Source organism: Gymnoscopelus braueri (assembly GCF_963280865.1).
Source record: "Gymnoscopelus braueri genome assembly, chromosome: 23".
NCBI classification, from domain to species: domain Eukaryota; kingdom Metazoa; phylum Chordata; class Actinopteri; order Myctophiformes; family Myctophidae; genus Gymnoscopelus; species Gymnoscopelus braueri.
The window spans coordinates 15242058-15257655 of record NC_137625.1 but is presented as its reverse complement, the minus strand read 5'-3'; the positions used below and the strand labels follow the sequence as shown (position 1 = coordinate 15257655).

Below are 15598 nucleotides of genomic sequence, written 5' to 3'. Positions count from 1 at the left end.
GACTCGGGAGTCCTTATTGGGAGTACTTTACTTGGTTGCCATCTTTTTGCTGTATTTGTCCATGTACGGTTGAACTGCCTCCCACACCTGAAGCAGAGAGTAGGCAGACAATTCAATTGAAAGGGCTTTATTGGCAGACAAAGTCATTATGACATGATTTTGGACCAAACTTCCTTACTAAAATGTGTCAGGGGGAAACTTGCCTTTTGCTCTCGGAGGAGAGTGTGAGCAGCCTCTATGTCAGGACTCATGCACCGATCCTTATCCCAAGGGCTGGTGAGAGAAGTTGGTCAACAACTTGTTTAACGCTGTGAGTCACTGATTCAAATCAAATGCTGGTCATTTTTTTGCATTCTTTTCATCTTCCGGGTCACACTGTATTTGGATAGTAAATCGCTGTAATAACCCATTCGATCTGGGAACGCATCTGTGTCACTTGAGATTTCTTTGGCTATTCAAAAATAGCAGATCTACAAGCTCATAGCACGGCACTGAGTGCCGCGCCATGAGCTTGTAGATCTGCTATTTTTGAAAAATCTTGGAAAATTTGTGCAAATCTTTGAATATATATTCTACAAATGTCTTCTAAATCCTTACAGTTTTTTTTTATATGATGCTATATCAGTGGTGCCCCCAAAATGATATGTAGACCTATTTGGCCACGGACCCCCATCTCAAAATAGAAGCCCCCCAGAAGCACAACTCGGAGTTAAAAATGTTCGGTTTAAAACATATATATATATATATATATTCAAGGATTTGCACACGTCTTCAATATTTTTCAAAAATAGCAGATCTACAAGCTCGTAGTGCCGCGCTATGAGCTTGTAGATCTGCTATTTTTGAATAGCCAAAGTAATCTAAAATGACAGATGCGTTCCCGGTCTTTAAGGGTTACAAAATGTATGGGTTTCCTGCCCATTCTTAGCGTAGTGCTTGTTTTCCATCAATGCGCCGCTCTTACCTGACCACAGAACGCAGCAGGTCGTAGACCTTCTCCAGAGGATCAGTGGTCCTCAGAGGACGGAGGAACTCCAAGGCCTGACAGGAGGCAAGCAACTCAATAGCCAGCACTGTAGACGAGATATCAAGAGAAATCTCACTCAACCACTTTCAACCTAGTCTCGTAAGATGAGCCAAGTTTCACTCATTCGCTTTCAAGCTAACAACACCCCTATTTTGGGCATGTAATGACCTAATCCATGAAACCTCTGTATGACCCCTGCATATCCCAATAACTGACCGACAGATTGACTTCAAACTTGGCATATTGCCGAGGGACTGCAGTGCTGAGTTGGAAAGTTGGTCAGATCAGCGGTTGTCCAGAAATATAAATCCACAAATCTCTCCTTCTGTCTGTCCCTTTTCTGCCCATATATGAAGATCTGCCTGTAAGTTTCCCTTTTACAGTATGTCCATCAATATATAGACTCATAGACTGGCTTCCAAGTACTATGATAATGGGTCATTAGCCATAGTGGTTAAATTTACACCATCACCATGGAGCTATCCAGTGCGGTACCCACTACCAGACTTATTTAATCAAAAACTACTGATGTGTTGATTACATACACACTACACAGGCATAACTGGAAGACAGACAAACCCATAGATAGACACAGTACAGACATTCTGTGCAATGTTTTGAGGAGATATTCAGTATGTCCTCCACAGACCTGCAGCCAGACACAGAAACAGACATTTGTGGATTTTCGGTTCTGGGCAACCACTGGTCCATCCAAATTCTCACTCGGCACAAACCATCCTCGGGTCATCATAGGCGACCCACGTTTCAAGTCGATTGGTCGGACTGTGCCCAAGTTATGCCTGGTACACACACACACGCACGCGCACGCGCACGCACGCACGCACGCACACACACACACACACACACACACACACACACACACACACACACACACACACACACACACACACACACACACACAGGCTTCTGGAATGTAGATATATGCACCATTTACATATTGAGTAGAGCGCAATTACAGTACCTTGTTCTACATGCTCCACTACTCTCAGAGCTTTCCTAGCAGACCAGCCACCCATAGACACGTGGTCCTCTGTCGCTGCACTGGTAGATAGGGAATCAACTGAGGATGGGTGGCATAGGGTCTTGCTCTCAGACACTACACAGGGAAGACACAAAAGCCTCTGTTTACAGAACATACTCCCTCAAAATTCGCTCCCTTGATAATTAGTAGGTAGCCTGCTGCATGAGGCACTGTCGGGTATGGAAATGACCTCTTCACACCACAGGACTGAAAGGTCACCTGAATGCCAGTGGTGGAAAAAGTACTCACATTATCTACTTTATTAACAATTAACAATTAACAATTTACTTGACAAAAGTATTGATGAATGTACTTCATGAAAGTACCAAAAGGAAAAGTACTCATTATGCATAATGTCCCATTTCACAAGTTAATGCATGTTTTGTAATAATAATCAAAATCTACAAAGTAACTAGTAACTAAAGTTTTCAAATGATTGTAGTGGAGTAAAAGTACAATATTTATCCCTGAGATGTAGTGGAGTATAAGTAAAAGTATTGAAAATTGGAAATACTCCAGTAAAGTAAAAAATACCTCAAAATTGTACTTAAGTACAGTACTTAAGTAAACTTAGTTACTTAAACACCACTGTCTCTGCATACCTAAGGCAGCAGCAGTGCAGTGGGCGATCATGAAGCCTGAGTTGAAACCTCCGTCTGCGACCAGGAAGGCAGGAAGCTCACTGAGGGATGGATTGACCAGCCTCTCAATCCTCCTCTCGCTGATGCTGGACAGCTCGTGGATTCCTATGGCCAGGTAGTCTAGTACCTGGAGGGAATTACACAAACCAAAAACCAAAAAACTCAATGTTCTTTGACAGTGGTTTTCAATATCTTTCATGCCAAGGACCCCCAAAAATGTTCGCTTTAAAATAATTATATATTCAAATATTTGTCTAGCCTGGTAAACCCTCCCTCCGGAAATCTCAATTCCATTTGATTCCTGGAGTGAGTCTGGCATGAACCGCCTCTCTGCAATATTGGCTGTGTATGCCAAACGGACGCGCCTATCAGCGTCGTCGCTCATTGTTCTGTGATTGACAGCTTACGTTGGCCAATCAGGTGGCGAGTTCGAGTGAGCCCAAAACACGAACGGCAGCCATCTTTTTCTTGTGCGGCCAATTGTCCGCTATTTTTTTACTTCAAAAAGCTCTCTAACTTCTATTTTGAGGCACGGAATTTACTTATAAGATATCGTTTGGATAGAATTTAGTTGTTTAACTTCATATATGTGGTCAATTAATCATGACAAAGCCTATTTAAAAATAAAAATTTAGAGAACCGGTAGGGGCGGGCAGTGACACCATTCTATCCGAATAAGGCAACCCATTTTGGGTATGGCTGTCTCAAAAGTCCCGTCGCGTCACATTAAGACTGGTGAACTGCTGATTGGCTGAAGGGGAAAAATTATCATTGGCTGAAGGGGTTGTCAGTCAACGGTATTACTCCCGCCCAACTCCAGCACAGCCAATATTACAGAAAGGCGGATCAGGCCAGACTCACTCCAGGAATCAAATGGAATTGAGATTTCCGGAGGGAGGGTTTACCAGGCTAATATTTGTCACAAATCTTCGAGATTTTTCAAAAATAGCAGATCTACAAGCTCACAAGCTGTGAGCTTGTAGATCTGCTATTTTTGAATAGCCAACCAATGTGCTATATATAGCTAAAATCTGAAACGACACACATGCTTTCCCTGTTTTAATGAGTTGAACTAAAGAAACTATTTCCCAGAGCTTTTGTAATGGTTAAGGTTAGTAATATACTATATCATATGGTAGCATTGAAAGTATTTTTTTAGGCACATTAATGTCACAAATAAGACAATATGGCTCCAACAGTATTAATAGTAATAGCAGTAATAGCAATAGTAATATCTAACTATTATAGGCTAGCCTACAGTATGTGTGTCTCTTATGCCTATAACACCAAACCACATAAAGAAGTCAGTATTTGTTCTGTGTGGTGCCTTCACCTTGGCTGGATACTCGCCATGGAAATTCCCACCAGAAATGGTCTCTCCACTGTCTGCAAACACCAGCTGGAGACTAATTAAGGATTCATAATGGAACTTTCTTTGTTTGGGGTCATTTTGAGTGTGGTTTGCACTGGTGGAAGAAGCGCTCAGATGTTTTACTTAGGTAAAAGTAGCAATACCACTAATACCACAAAAATACTCTGTTACAAGTTAAAAGGCCTGTGTTCAAAATGTTACCTGAGTAAAAGTACAAAAGTATTGGCATCAAAATATACTTAAAGTACCAAAAGTAAAAGTACTAAAATGTTTGAAAATAGCAGATCTACAAGCTCACAACGCGTCACGATGCGTTGCGTCAAATAGCCTAAGTATAAAATAGGGCTAAAGTGTTTAATGTATGTTTTATAATACAATAATTTATATCTGCAAAGTAACTAGTAACTAAAGTTTTCTAATTATTAGTAAAAGTACAATATTTGCCTCTGAGCAGTAGTGGAGTAGAAGTATAAGTATCGAAAATTGGAAATACTCCAATAAAGTAAAAAATACCTCAAAATTGTTAAGTACAGTACTTAACTTTTTAAGGTTACTTTTACACCACTGGTGGTTTGCCAAACATTGCCCCCTGGTGGGAGAACATTTGTATTACCAGTTAATCAGCCCTACCACACTGTTGCCATTCCCTATCAGCTTTTAGGGAGACAAACAATAGATGGATACTGGGTTGTCAGTGGCACTGTTCAACTCTGTGGAGATCACGTTCTGGACGAAGGCTATGGTGTCTTTCACCACTCCGTGCACCTTGGACATGGGAGAAACGTTTTAACAGTTCATACAAAGATGACAACATTCTACGGCACAGTGGAAGCCTTCATACCCCATTTCGTTCATTTAATTTAAAAGCAACTGCACATTTGAAGACATTAGAAGTAAAGCCATTTTTAATCGTTTCTGCGCTAAACCACTTGTTGTGGGATCCGGGGACCCCCAGGGGTCCTTGAGGTTATTCCAGGGGGTCCCCAGGGAAAGGATTGATATCTAGGAGCCAAATGGTCCATTGTTAGATAGTAGACCCTTATGGGTTCATTAGTTAGGAACCAAATTTGGTTCCATTTGTATACTCTTAAATGTAAAATATAAAAACACAAAGAAATTATGATTTTACAGTGTAGATTGTGGTCTGAGAGATACCAATCGTATCACTAAAAGCTGAGAAAAGCACCGGTGTGCATAATTGCCATCCACAGCTTGTCAGCTTATGGCTGTTTAACAAAGGTCTTGGGTTGTGCCAAGATAGTGAACAAAAAGCATACACGTATACTCAACCCATCATACCTGAGGGATACAGCGCAGGGTGTATGCATCCTGGACACGATCGCATGATCTATGGCTCTCTGGGAGGAGAGGAAATACATAGCAGGAGGAAATCAATGGCAGGAAATGGCAGAGCGGCGAATGAAGTCACTCCTCCTAAACGGGTCGTGATGTACAGTATGCCCCCATAGGATAAAAGGTGTGTGTGTGTGTGTGTGTGTGTGTGTGTGTGTGTGTGTGTGTGTGTGTGTGTGTGTGTGTGTGTGTGTGTGTGTGTGTGTGTGTGTGAGTGAGTGAGTGAGTGAGTGTGTGTGTGTGTGTGCGTGTGCGTGTGCGTGTGTGCGTGTGCGCGTGTGTGTGTGTGTCAGCGGTGTAAAGTAACTAAGTACATTTACTCAAGTACTGTACTTAAGTACGATTTTGAGTTACTTTTACTTTACTGGAGTATTTCCAAAATGTTGTCTATAATTTTACTTCTACTCCACTACATCTCGGAGACAAATATTTTTTTACTCCACTACAATTATTTGAAAACTTACTTGTTACTTTACAGATATAAATTATTACATTATAAAACATTTGAGTACTTTCTCCACCACTGGTGTGTGTGTGTGTGTGTGTGTGTGTGTGTGTGTGTGTGTGTGTGTGTGTGTGTGTGTGTGTGTGTGTGTGTGTGTGTGTGTGTGTGTGTGTGTGTGTGTGTGTGTGTGTGTGTGTGTGTGTGTGCGTGCGCGTGCGTGCGTGCGCGTGTGTGTACCTGAGATTTGGGAGGGGAAAACCTCAGAATCTAGGAGAGAACGCATCCTCTCTGCTACCTCCATCTGACCTGGGTGCGGTCTCACTGCATGTACAGCTGACAGAACAATACAACACAATAACAATGCAACAAACATCACTTTATGTATGGAGTAACTAAGAGCTATTTTCATTATCCACTGATCTTGTCTATTATTTTCTCAATAAATCATTTACATAGCTTGAGGAACCGAATATAACGTGGCGCCACGTTTCCATTGAACACAATGGACACGGCCACCATGTATGTTCTATCTGACGCCCTATTACTTTGAATGGTGTCCACGTTACCGATAGTCAATCAAATGTGAAAAAAGAATAATGGCAAATGCCCAAGTATTTTCACTTGATGAATGACAAACAATAAATCAATTATAAGAATGAAAATCAATCAAGTTGCTGCCGATCAACTAATTGATTGACTTATTATTTCAGCACTCATTATACAACTCTCCAGCAGGTGCGTGTATTTACGTGTGCGTGTGTGTGTGTGTGAGTGTGTGTGTGTGAGCGTGCGTGTGCGTGTGCGACGTGCGTGGGTGTGCGTGTGCGTGTGCGTGTGCGTGTGCGTGTGCGTGTGCGTGTGCGTGTGCGTGTGCGTACCACTATGGAAAGCCTTAGTTGTGCCCTTTAGGGCCTCCACAGTGAGGGCAGCGATGATGTCAGCTTGTCTGGCCACGGCCACAGCTCTCTCCACGGCCTCCGCGCCGAGAGACGTGATCATCTGAGTGCCGTTGATCAACGAGATCCCCTAATCAATAATCAATAACCACAATCACCATGAATAATAAGAATGTCTCAACTGATGATACATTGTAAACTTATTTCCATCGTTGCTGCCGGTAAAAGGAGGATTGATTGAGTGTTGACCATAGACTGTATAAAAGAGATGGACAAAGTGACTGAATGCTATTGGTTGTGTAGCTTGTCAATCAAATCATCCCACCCCTCCTAGAGAGCATACCCTACTTTATCATCAATTTTAAAATAAATGGGACCATAATTTACCAAAACGCATATCATGATGATTGAAAGAAGACTTTAAACTATAGCGACTGGAAGCATTTAGTATTTATGACAATGTTTATTAAGGTAATAAAATCAAGTCTAAAGTTTGTCAAAAACCCACCCACTTGAGTGGAGAAATCTTTTTTCTGACACCAGCAGGGGTAAAACAGCGAAACTACAGGCCATTCATATGAACTGTCACTTCCTATATAGACTCAATTTCAAAGCAGGAAGCTGGGCCCTTGGCGTTGACAGAGAGAGGTAAAGGACAGTTCTGCAAGAAAACAAAAACCGTCCCATATTTTATGGCTTTGTCTCGGGGGGCCTGAAAATGAGTGTGCATGGAGGCTTGAAGCAGTGGTTCTCAAAGTGGGGTCCTTGGAGGGTACCATGGGGTCACCGGCAACATTTGTTAACACCGCGTCACAATCATTTAAACCACTTTAACCATGTTTTATAGTTTGTTTGGCTAATCAAAAATAGCAGATCTACAAGCTCATATCGCGTCACTTACTTTGTGCCGCGCTATGGGCTTGTAAATCTGTTATTTTCAAAAAATCTTGAAAATGTCAGCAAATCTTTGAATATATATCTTTTTTTAAAGTGGAATTTTTTTACTAAAATCTTTGCTTCTGGGTGTCCCTGGCACGAAAGAGTTTGAGAACTACTGGCTTAAAGAATGAAGAACAAAAGCATGCCGGCCCATTTAGGCTGGTATACCTCCTTTGGCTTCAGCACTAGAGGTGTGAGTCCATGGCCCTCCAGCACCTGAAAAACACACATTGGACACGATCAATCAACGACTGCTTATTCCTTGATCAGTGGTTCTCAAAGTGGGGTCCGGGGACCCCCATGGGTCCTTGAGGAGGTTCCAGGTGGTCCCCAGCAAAATGTGGTTTGATTGATTGATTGAATACTTAAAGGTAGGGTAAGTGATTTTCTTTCGTTAAAATAAGTGTTAAATAGCTCTATATTCTGATAGTACTCATTGCTATAGAGTGTTTGTTCAGTAAAAGGAGTCTCCTTGTCTCTCGAGCTCTTTATAAAACAGAAAATGCATTTTCGTTTCAATTTCAGTTTCATTTCCAATTTTATCCAATCAGGATAGAGAACTCAATCAGGATAAAGATTAAACAAGTGAAATTGGAAGTGATGACACTAAGAAATGAGCAGGCAAAATTGGAACTGGAACACTATAAAAATGAAGCTTAAAAATTGGTACTTTCTCCTGATTGGCTGAGATTTTGACACCTACCGGAAAATGTATTTTCTGTTTATTAAAGAGCTGGAGAGACGGGGAGACTCCTGTTACTGAACAAACACTCTATAGCAATGATTACTATCAGAATATAGTGCTTTAACCTTTTAACAAAATACTTTTTGTTTTAACCAAAAAAATATCACTTACCCTACCTTTAACCACACAGAAATGTAAACAGCACGAGTTATGCTACAGTCAGACATTTAGGCTAAAAGGATAACACCAAAAAGTCCTGCGGACTCAATTGTTTCCATTGTGGTCCTGTTAGTGTTAGTACAGCATAATTTTTTTTTAACCCCTTTCTACATAATTTGTACGTTGGCCATTAAAAAATAGTAGATATACAGGCTCATACAGATATACATGCAGTTAACAGAGTGTATACAGCGATAAGGGAACTCACTGCGGTGGCATCTGCCCAGCCTGTCTGCGGCGACCACATCCTGCCCTCGCCCATCAGACCCAGGGTGAGATGGGCCAGGGGGGCCAAGTCTCCGCTGGCACCCACCGTGCCCTTCTCCGGCACCCAGGACAGACAGGATGCTAGAACACACACACACACACACACACACACACACACACACACACACACACACACACACACACACACACACACACACACACACACACACACACACACACACACACACACACACACACACACACACACACACACACACACACACACACACTTTGATCATTTAAAATCTGATTTGTGTTGTGTTTATTTTCTATACTATTCATTCTAAAAAATATAAAAATGACCATTGAAAGCCTTCATCATGGTGTCAACCGTTTCCATGGAGACGCCACTGTGCCCTTTAGCCAGGACGTTGATTCTAAGAGCCAGCATCATGCGTGTTCTCTCTGCACTCAAGGGGGCGCCAACTCCTAAACGCACGTACAACAAATGAAATTGAGTGGGGCCATTGGAGCATCTGCAGATAGCCTATGGTAGAAATTGGTGAATAAAATGAAACATTGATGCGGTAACAATCATCACATATCCTACCAGCGCTGTGGGACCGAATCAGATTTTCCTGCAGCTCCCTACAGACAAGAAGAGAAGACAGCTGTTAGGCGGATACAGGATAGGTGGGCACTAGGGACATCTGGGCACCTCGATGTAAAATTGGCTATTTTGTCCAAAATGTTTTAAAAATAAAATATTTGAAAAATAGTCTTAAGTATAATGTAAAGTTTACATGATGTGAACATGCAGGTATATCATTATCAGACTTCATTTTATCCTTCAACTTCTTGTTTATGCCCCAAAATGACTGGATATACAGGTTTTGTAGCAATTTGTAGCAATTGTATAAATATAAGACCTTAATTGTCGAATGTTTAAGCATTTTCTAATCATGTACACTTTACTTAAAGATGGAGTGCCATGATATTTTTCAACCCTAAAACCTGATAATAAGGTATTATTATTATGTAAGGATTTTTTTCAACAAAAAAAAAAGTGTACAGTAAGTGTTAAAATGTTGTTTTTATGTAGACACACCCACCAGTGCATTAAGTATACCTGGTTCTCACCTTAGCACCTCCTCCACCACCTTAGCACCACCCACCTGTCCTAGTCCCTCCTCCTCCTCATGCCCACACCTGTTGTGTTATGATAATGAGGGGGAGGGTGTGGGCTTTGTGATGTCACTAAAGCGCTGTTTCTCTATTGGCACATTTGACCCTCAAGGTTTCAGCCTCCAGGAAAAAACTCCAAATAGTCAGAGAAGACATAAAACACCATAAAAACACCACCGGGGGGCTTAATGAAGTTCTATCAACCTCATAAACACATGAAAAACAGAAAAAGTGCAAAAACATGGCACCACCTTTAAAGTTTACGGGGTATAAAGGCATTACCAGATATGTACAGATCCAGTGGTGGAAAGTAACTAAGTACATTTACTTAAGTACTGTACTTAAGTACAATTTTGAGGTATTTGTACTTTACTTGAGTATTTCAAATTTCCAATACTTTTACTTCTACTCCACTACATCTCAGAGGCATATATTGTACTTTTACTCCACTACAGTTATTTGAAAAGTTTAGTTACTAGTTACTTTTCAGATATAAATTATGATATAATGAAACACACTTTAACCACTTTAACCCTATTTTATACATAGGCTATTTGAAAATAGCCGATCGACAAGCTCACAACGCGACGCGTTGTGAGCTTGTAGATCTGCTATTTTCAAATATTTAGTACTTTTACTTTTGGTACTTTAAGTACATTTGATGCCAATACTTTTGTACTTTTACTCAAGTAAATTTTGAATTCTGGACTTTTACTTGTAACAGAGTATTTTTATATTGCAGTATTGGTACTTTTACTTAAGTAGAGAATTTGAGTACTTTTTCCACCACTGGAACAGATCTACACGTGCTCTGATGGGACAAAGTTAACGCAACACCTTGGACATTGTTTATACAGGTGATGACTGACTGGTTTCTTCTCACAGACATGGTGATAGACTGAAAGTTAATTTCCAACCAACTTACGTGAGCTTTTCTTTTGGCACGAGTATGTTGGCAAACTTTCCGAACCCAGTGTTGACGCCATAAACAACTTTAGGAAGGAGGAAAAGTGTTGAAAAATGCCTTTAATGAATGATTTGTACATTTGTAGCTGTTTCAAAATATCAAATATTAACCATTCAAAGGAATTTGAAAGATGGAAGGAAAGAAGAAATAAAGGAAGAAGGCCAAAAAGCTGAATAAAAAAATGAGTGTGATAACTGAAAGTAAAATTGTTTGACTTCATGTGATAGTGTTTAGCCCACAAATGTTTTACATGTAGGATATGGTGTACAGGCCTACTTGTTTTGTCAATGTAGATGTAGCTTTTGGAAAGGAACTATAGGCCTTTATGTACTGTAAATAGGCTACACACACACACACCATACCTCTGTTTTCTTTAATGATGGTCTCAATTACATTTCTTGCTCGAATGACTCTGGCTTCAGCCTCAGCTGTCAACTGAGGAGTCAAAACAGGTCAGGTCAGCTGTAGCGTAAATGTACTCAGTTACTTTCCACCACAGCTGACTTGTAGCTACTGTATTCCTTACCTTGACCTTGAACGTGCCTTTCCCCAACAAGACCAGCTGAGCCGTGGTCAGACTGTTCCCGTCTAGATAAATGGACTGACATCACAAAAGAAACAGAGTTTCGTCACTTACTTACTGGCACATATTGTAAGCACTGGCACTCAGTACTTTATTACGAAAAAAATTAAGTACTGAAAGAGGAGTATACCAACCTCTTTGGGTTCTTTATATGAGCTTTTCCTGGTGGCAATTAGTTAAGGGAGCATCTGAAGAGTTTGCTTGAATAAAGTTGCACTTGATCATCAAAAATATATCACACATTAAAATATATCACACATTCTATACATTCACAATTCTGCATTAGTAGAAGGATACAAAGCTTTAGCCGGTGTAAATGTGTCCTCTGCCTCTATTACTTAAGAGAAAAACACAGGCAAATCGAATTAAATGCATCTGCACTGTAAAATCCCTGAGTGGTAATTTAGCTCCTAGTTAAAATATCACTCAGCGTTTTAAAAACAAGTGAGACGCATACAGGTAACCAGTTTCCCTTCATGCATGTATTCTGATTATATAAGTAATACTATAGGCAGTGGTGGAAAAAGTACTCAAATGTTTTACTTAAGTAAAAGTAAAAGTAATACAGCAATGTAGAAATACTCTTACAAGTAAAAGTCTGTGTAATCAAAATGTGCTTGAGTAAAAGTACAAAAGTATTGGCATCAAAATATACTTAAAGTACCAAAAGTAAAAGTACTCATTATGCAGAATATTCCCATTTCACTTTCAAGTTATCATATCTCTAAAATGTATTAAAATTTATGAAAATAGCAGATCTACAAGCCCACAACACGTCGCGATTTTCAAATAGCCAAAGTTTAAATACATCTGAAGTGGTTAATGTATGTTTTGTAATAATAATCAAATGATCAAATAATCAAAATCTACAAAGTAACTAGTAACTAAAGTTTTCAAATAATTGTAGTGGAGTAAAAGTACAATATTTGCCTCTGAGATATAGTGGAGTAGAAGTAAAAGTATTTGAAATTAGAAATACTCAAGTAAAGTACAAATACCTCCAAATTGTACTTAAGTACAGTACTTGAGTACATGTACTTAGTTACTTTCCACCACTGACTATAGGCAAGAAGATTCCCACTGAAGGAATCATTTAGTAAAAAGTGAGATCTATGGCTGCATTGGCCAAACGAAATCCTTACCCAACTGCACAAAGTCATTGTCCTCCAGGATGTCCTTGACAAGATCTTCAGGGTGAAGGAGCTCTCCTCCCTGGCACCTCCGCACCACGAAGCCCACCTCCTTGTGCACCTTCTCCTCCGGCCTCATAGCCTGGCCGTAGCGCCGCAGAGCCTCGGACCCCAGCCACCGGACGGAGGCCGCAGGGCCGCTGCAGGGCACCCGCAACCACTCACCACGCACGCACACCGAGACACGATGCATCGCCGAGGAAGGACTCAGGAGCCTAGGACAGTGACGAAGGGGACGGAGAAATTGTGATAAAATAAGAAGTCGAACGATGTGTGGCCTCAGAGAGTTACGTGTGACACCAATCTAAAGAATGTATTATATACCAAACCATCATGGGATAATAAACATTAACAGCCCTGCTTGACTCATTAAAGGTAGGGTAAGTGATTTACTATGGTTAGAATAAGTGTTAAATAGCTCTATATTCTGATAGTGCTCATTGCAATAGAGTGTTTGTTCAGTAAAAGGAGTCTCCCATCCATGTCTCTCCAGCTCTTTATTAAACAGAAAATGCATTGTCAGTGCTCTCTCCTGATTGGCTTAAATTGTGTCAACTACCTGAAAATGTACTACATATACTAAAGAGCTGGATGTCAATGTCACTTACCGTACCTTTAACACACAATAGAACCAAATGGACCTGTAAGAGTTACACACCCGTAAGGGGCCATTTGGAACCCCCCCAAGGAACCCACTAGTGTAGCAGAGTGTTTTTCCAGTGAGCCAACATGCACAATATCAGCACCCTGACTCTGTTTGACCAGAATGGAACAGAGCCTTCATTAGTATCATTGGTAACACCTGTGAAGGAAGTAAGAAAGAGGCCCAATTTCTTTACAATATGGCTATTGGCCAGCCCAGGTAAGCGGGCTGCCACCCCCCTCCCTCCGTGGCAAACCGTACCAAGGAGATGGCACACAGCAGGATCGAGGTCCACCATCATGTCAAGAAGAACTCTGGATTCCACAGACATTCCAGAGAAGAAACCCGCAGCCATGGTGGAGTCAGAAGCCATGGCATGAGAGATACTGGAGGAACCAGGCATTCCAGTGGACCAAGCAAACGAAGAGACGCTGGTGATAAGCAACCAATGTCACCTTAACCATCCTTGTGGTTCTGTTCTGCGTGTAGGATCTCTGTGCACATATTACACACTAAGAAATGGTGGTTCTTCAGTGGTTCTTTGGGGTCGTTGGGTTACAGCACGGGAGCGTACTCAAGTTCCCTCAGCCCTATGCTCCCTCAGCCCTATGTTCCCTCAGCCTTATGTTCCCTCAGCCCTATGTTCCCTCAGCCTTATATTCCCCCATCCCAAAATAGACCCTATGTTCCCTCAGCCCTATGTTCCCTCAGATTCATTGGTAAAATGGGGTAATTTTTTTGCTCTTGTCTGTCATGAGATATTTTTTAGCAAGATACCTAAAAAAGTGATAGACATATTTTTAACATGGGCCATGGAACTGAATTGTACAAATGGAGTGTGACAATACACATGGCATGTCACAAAAGGTTACATCTAAAAAAAATTATGGACAGGTTTATACATAAAGGTGCTCTAAGTTATATTTTCTTGCTAAAACAAAATGTTGTTTGTTAAAGGTTAAAACACTATTTTCTGACAATAATCGCTATAGAGTCAGTAACAGGGGTCTCCCCGTCTCTCCAGCTCTTTAATAAACAGAAAATACATTTTCAGGTGGGCTACCAATTTCACCCTACCAGGAGAGAGAACCCATTTATCAGCTTAAATTGTATTCTTATTGTTCTTATTGTCTGTGCACAATTGCATATACATAGCATCACAAATAATCTAAAACTTGTTTGAACATTCATGCAGTCATGTAATTATGAGAAAAGTAAACAGAAACCTGCCTTGGATCAAGACTGTCATACATTTATTTTTATTGATTATGTCAATTGAGTATCTATGACAGCCTTCCTTGGACACTTCCCCAAATAGTGTTTGGAGTTCCGTGTTTAAGGCCTGTACATCTCCATAAATAATATAAAGTGCTCACCTGGTAAGCACTTTATATCATTATTATTATATTACCCCTACAGTAACAGGAGGGATGTTCATGTACAATTCACCAGTGAACTAGAAAGGATAACTATTTACTTTGCTTTATTGGCTGTTAGATTAGGTCAATCATATCAACACTGTTTAATAAATGACTATAAATAAAGTCACTCATACAGAGAAAAGTTTGACGAGTTTCCACTGTCAAACATCTATGCCGAGGACACAAACTAACCGGCGCAGTGCTATCTACAGTATACTCATTGTCCCATGATCTATTGAATATATATATATATATATATATATATATATATATATATATATATGTCACAGTACGATTGGAGAACCAGGACGATTGAAGACAGAGCGCTCGTTTTTAGGCACGGGGCTTCGGGGCGAGGCGGGGCTTTGATGCGACGCGGACCTGTCTGTTGTTGTTCCCCCGACCCCCCCACGTAGCAACCAGGAAGCTACGCTAGGGGAACGCTGAACACGCGTTCACACCCATAGATATAGAAACCTAGATACCTCATTGGCCTCTGCAGTTCGTTGGAGCGACCTGTTTGGTATGGTGGCCGCCATACGTGCTGTGATTGGCCAGTCCCCGTCCCCCCCGGAAATGGGGGGAACGGGCACTGGCCAATCACAGTGCGTCTTTTCCAGGACTTGTCAGAATCTAGTTGTCCCGCCCCCACCTGCCTCTCATTGGCCTACTGAACGCCCCCTTTTGTGACGCACGCGGAAATTTCCAGCTGTCCCCCAGGAACAAAAGCTTCCTTGCCCAGGAAGCGGAAGCGCGCCCGCCATGCCGACGCTTCAGAGCCAG

At 41.1% G+C, this 15598-nt stretch overlaps 1 protein-coding gene across 1 annotated transcript; it reads right to left on the bottom strand.

Moving 5' to 3' along the window:
- Nucleotides 1-27: 27 nt before the first annotated feature.
- On the bottom strand, nt 28-12944 carry LOC308079562 (histidine ammonia-lyase-like; the record flags this gene model as incomplete). The annotated part of the gene is made up of 18 exons (XM_080421111.1): nt 28-87; nt 204-273; nt 965-1073; nt 2010-2144; nt 2672-2837; nt 4044-4109; nt 4767-4847; nt 5382-5440; nt 6118-6213; nt 6759-6906; nt 7884-7931; nt 8828-8967; nt 9190-9315; nt 9437-9474; nt 10937-11003; nt 11341-11413; nt 11505-11566; nt 12704-12944. 18 exons carry the CDS (start codon nt 12942-12944, stop codon nt 28-30), a joined length of 1785 nt encoding a protein of 594 aa, XP_080277237.1.
- Between the last annotated feature and the right edge of the window lie 2654 nt (nt 12945-15598).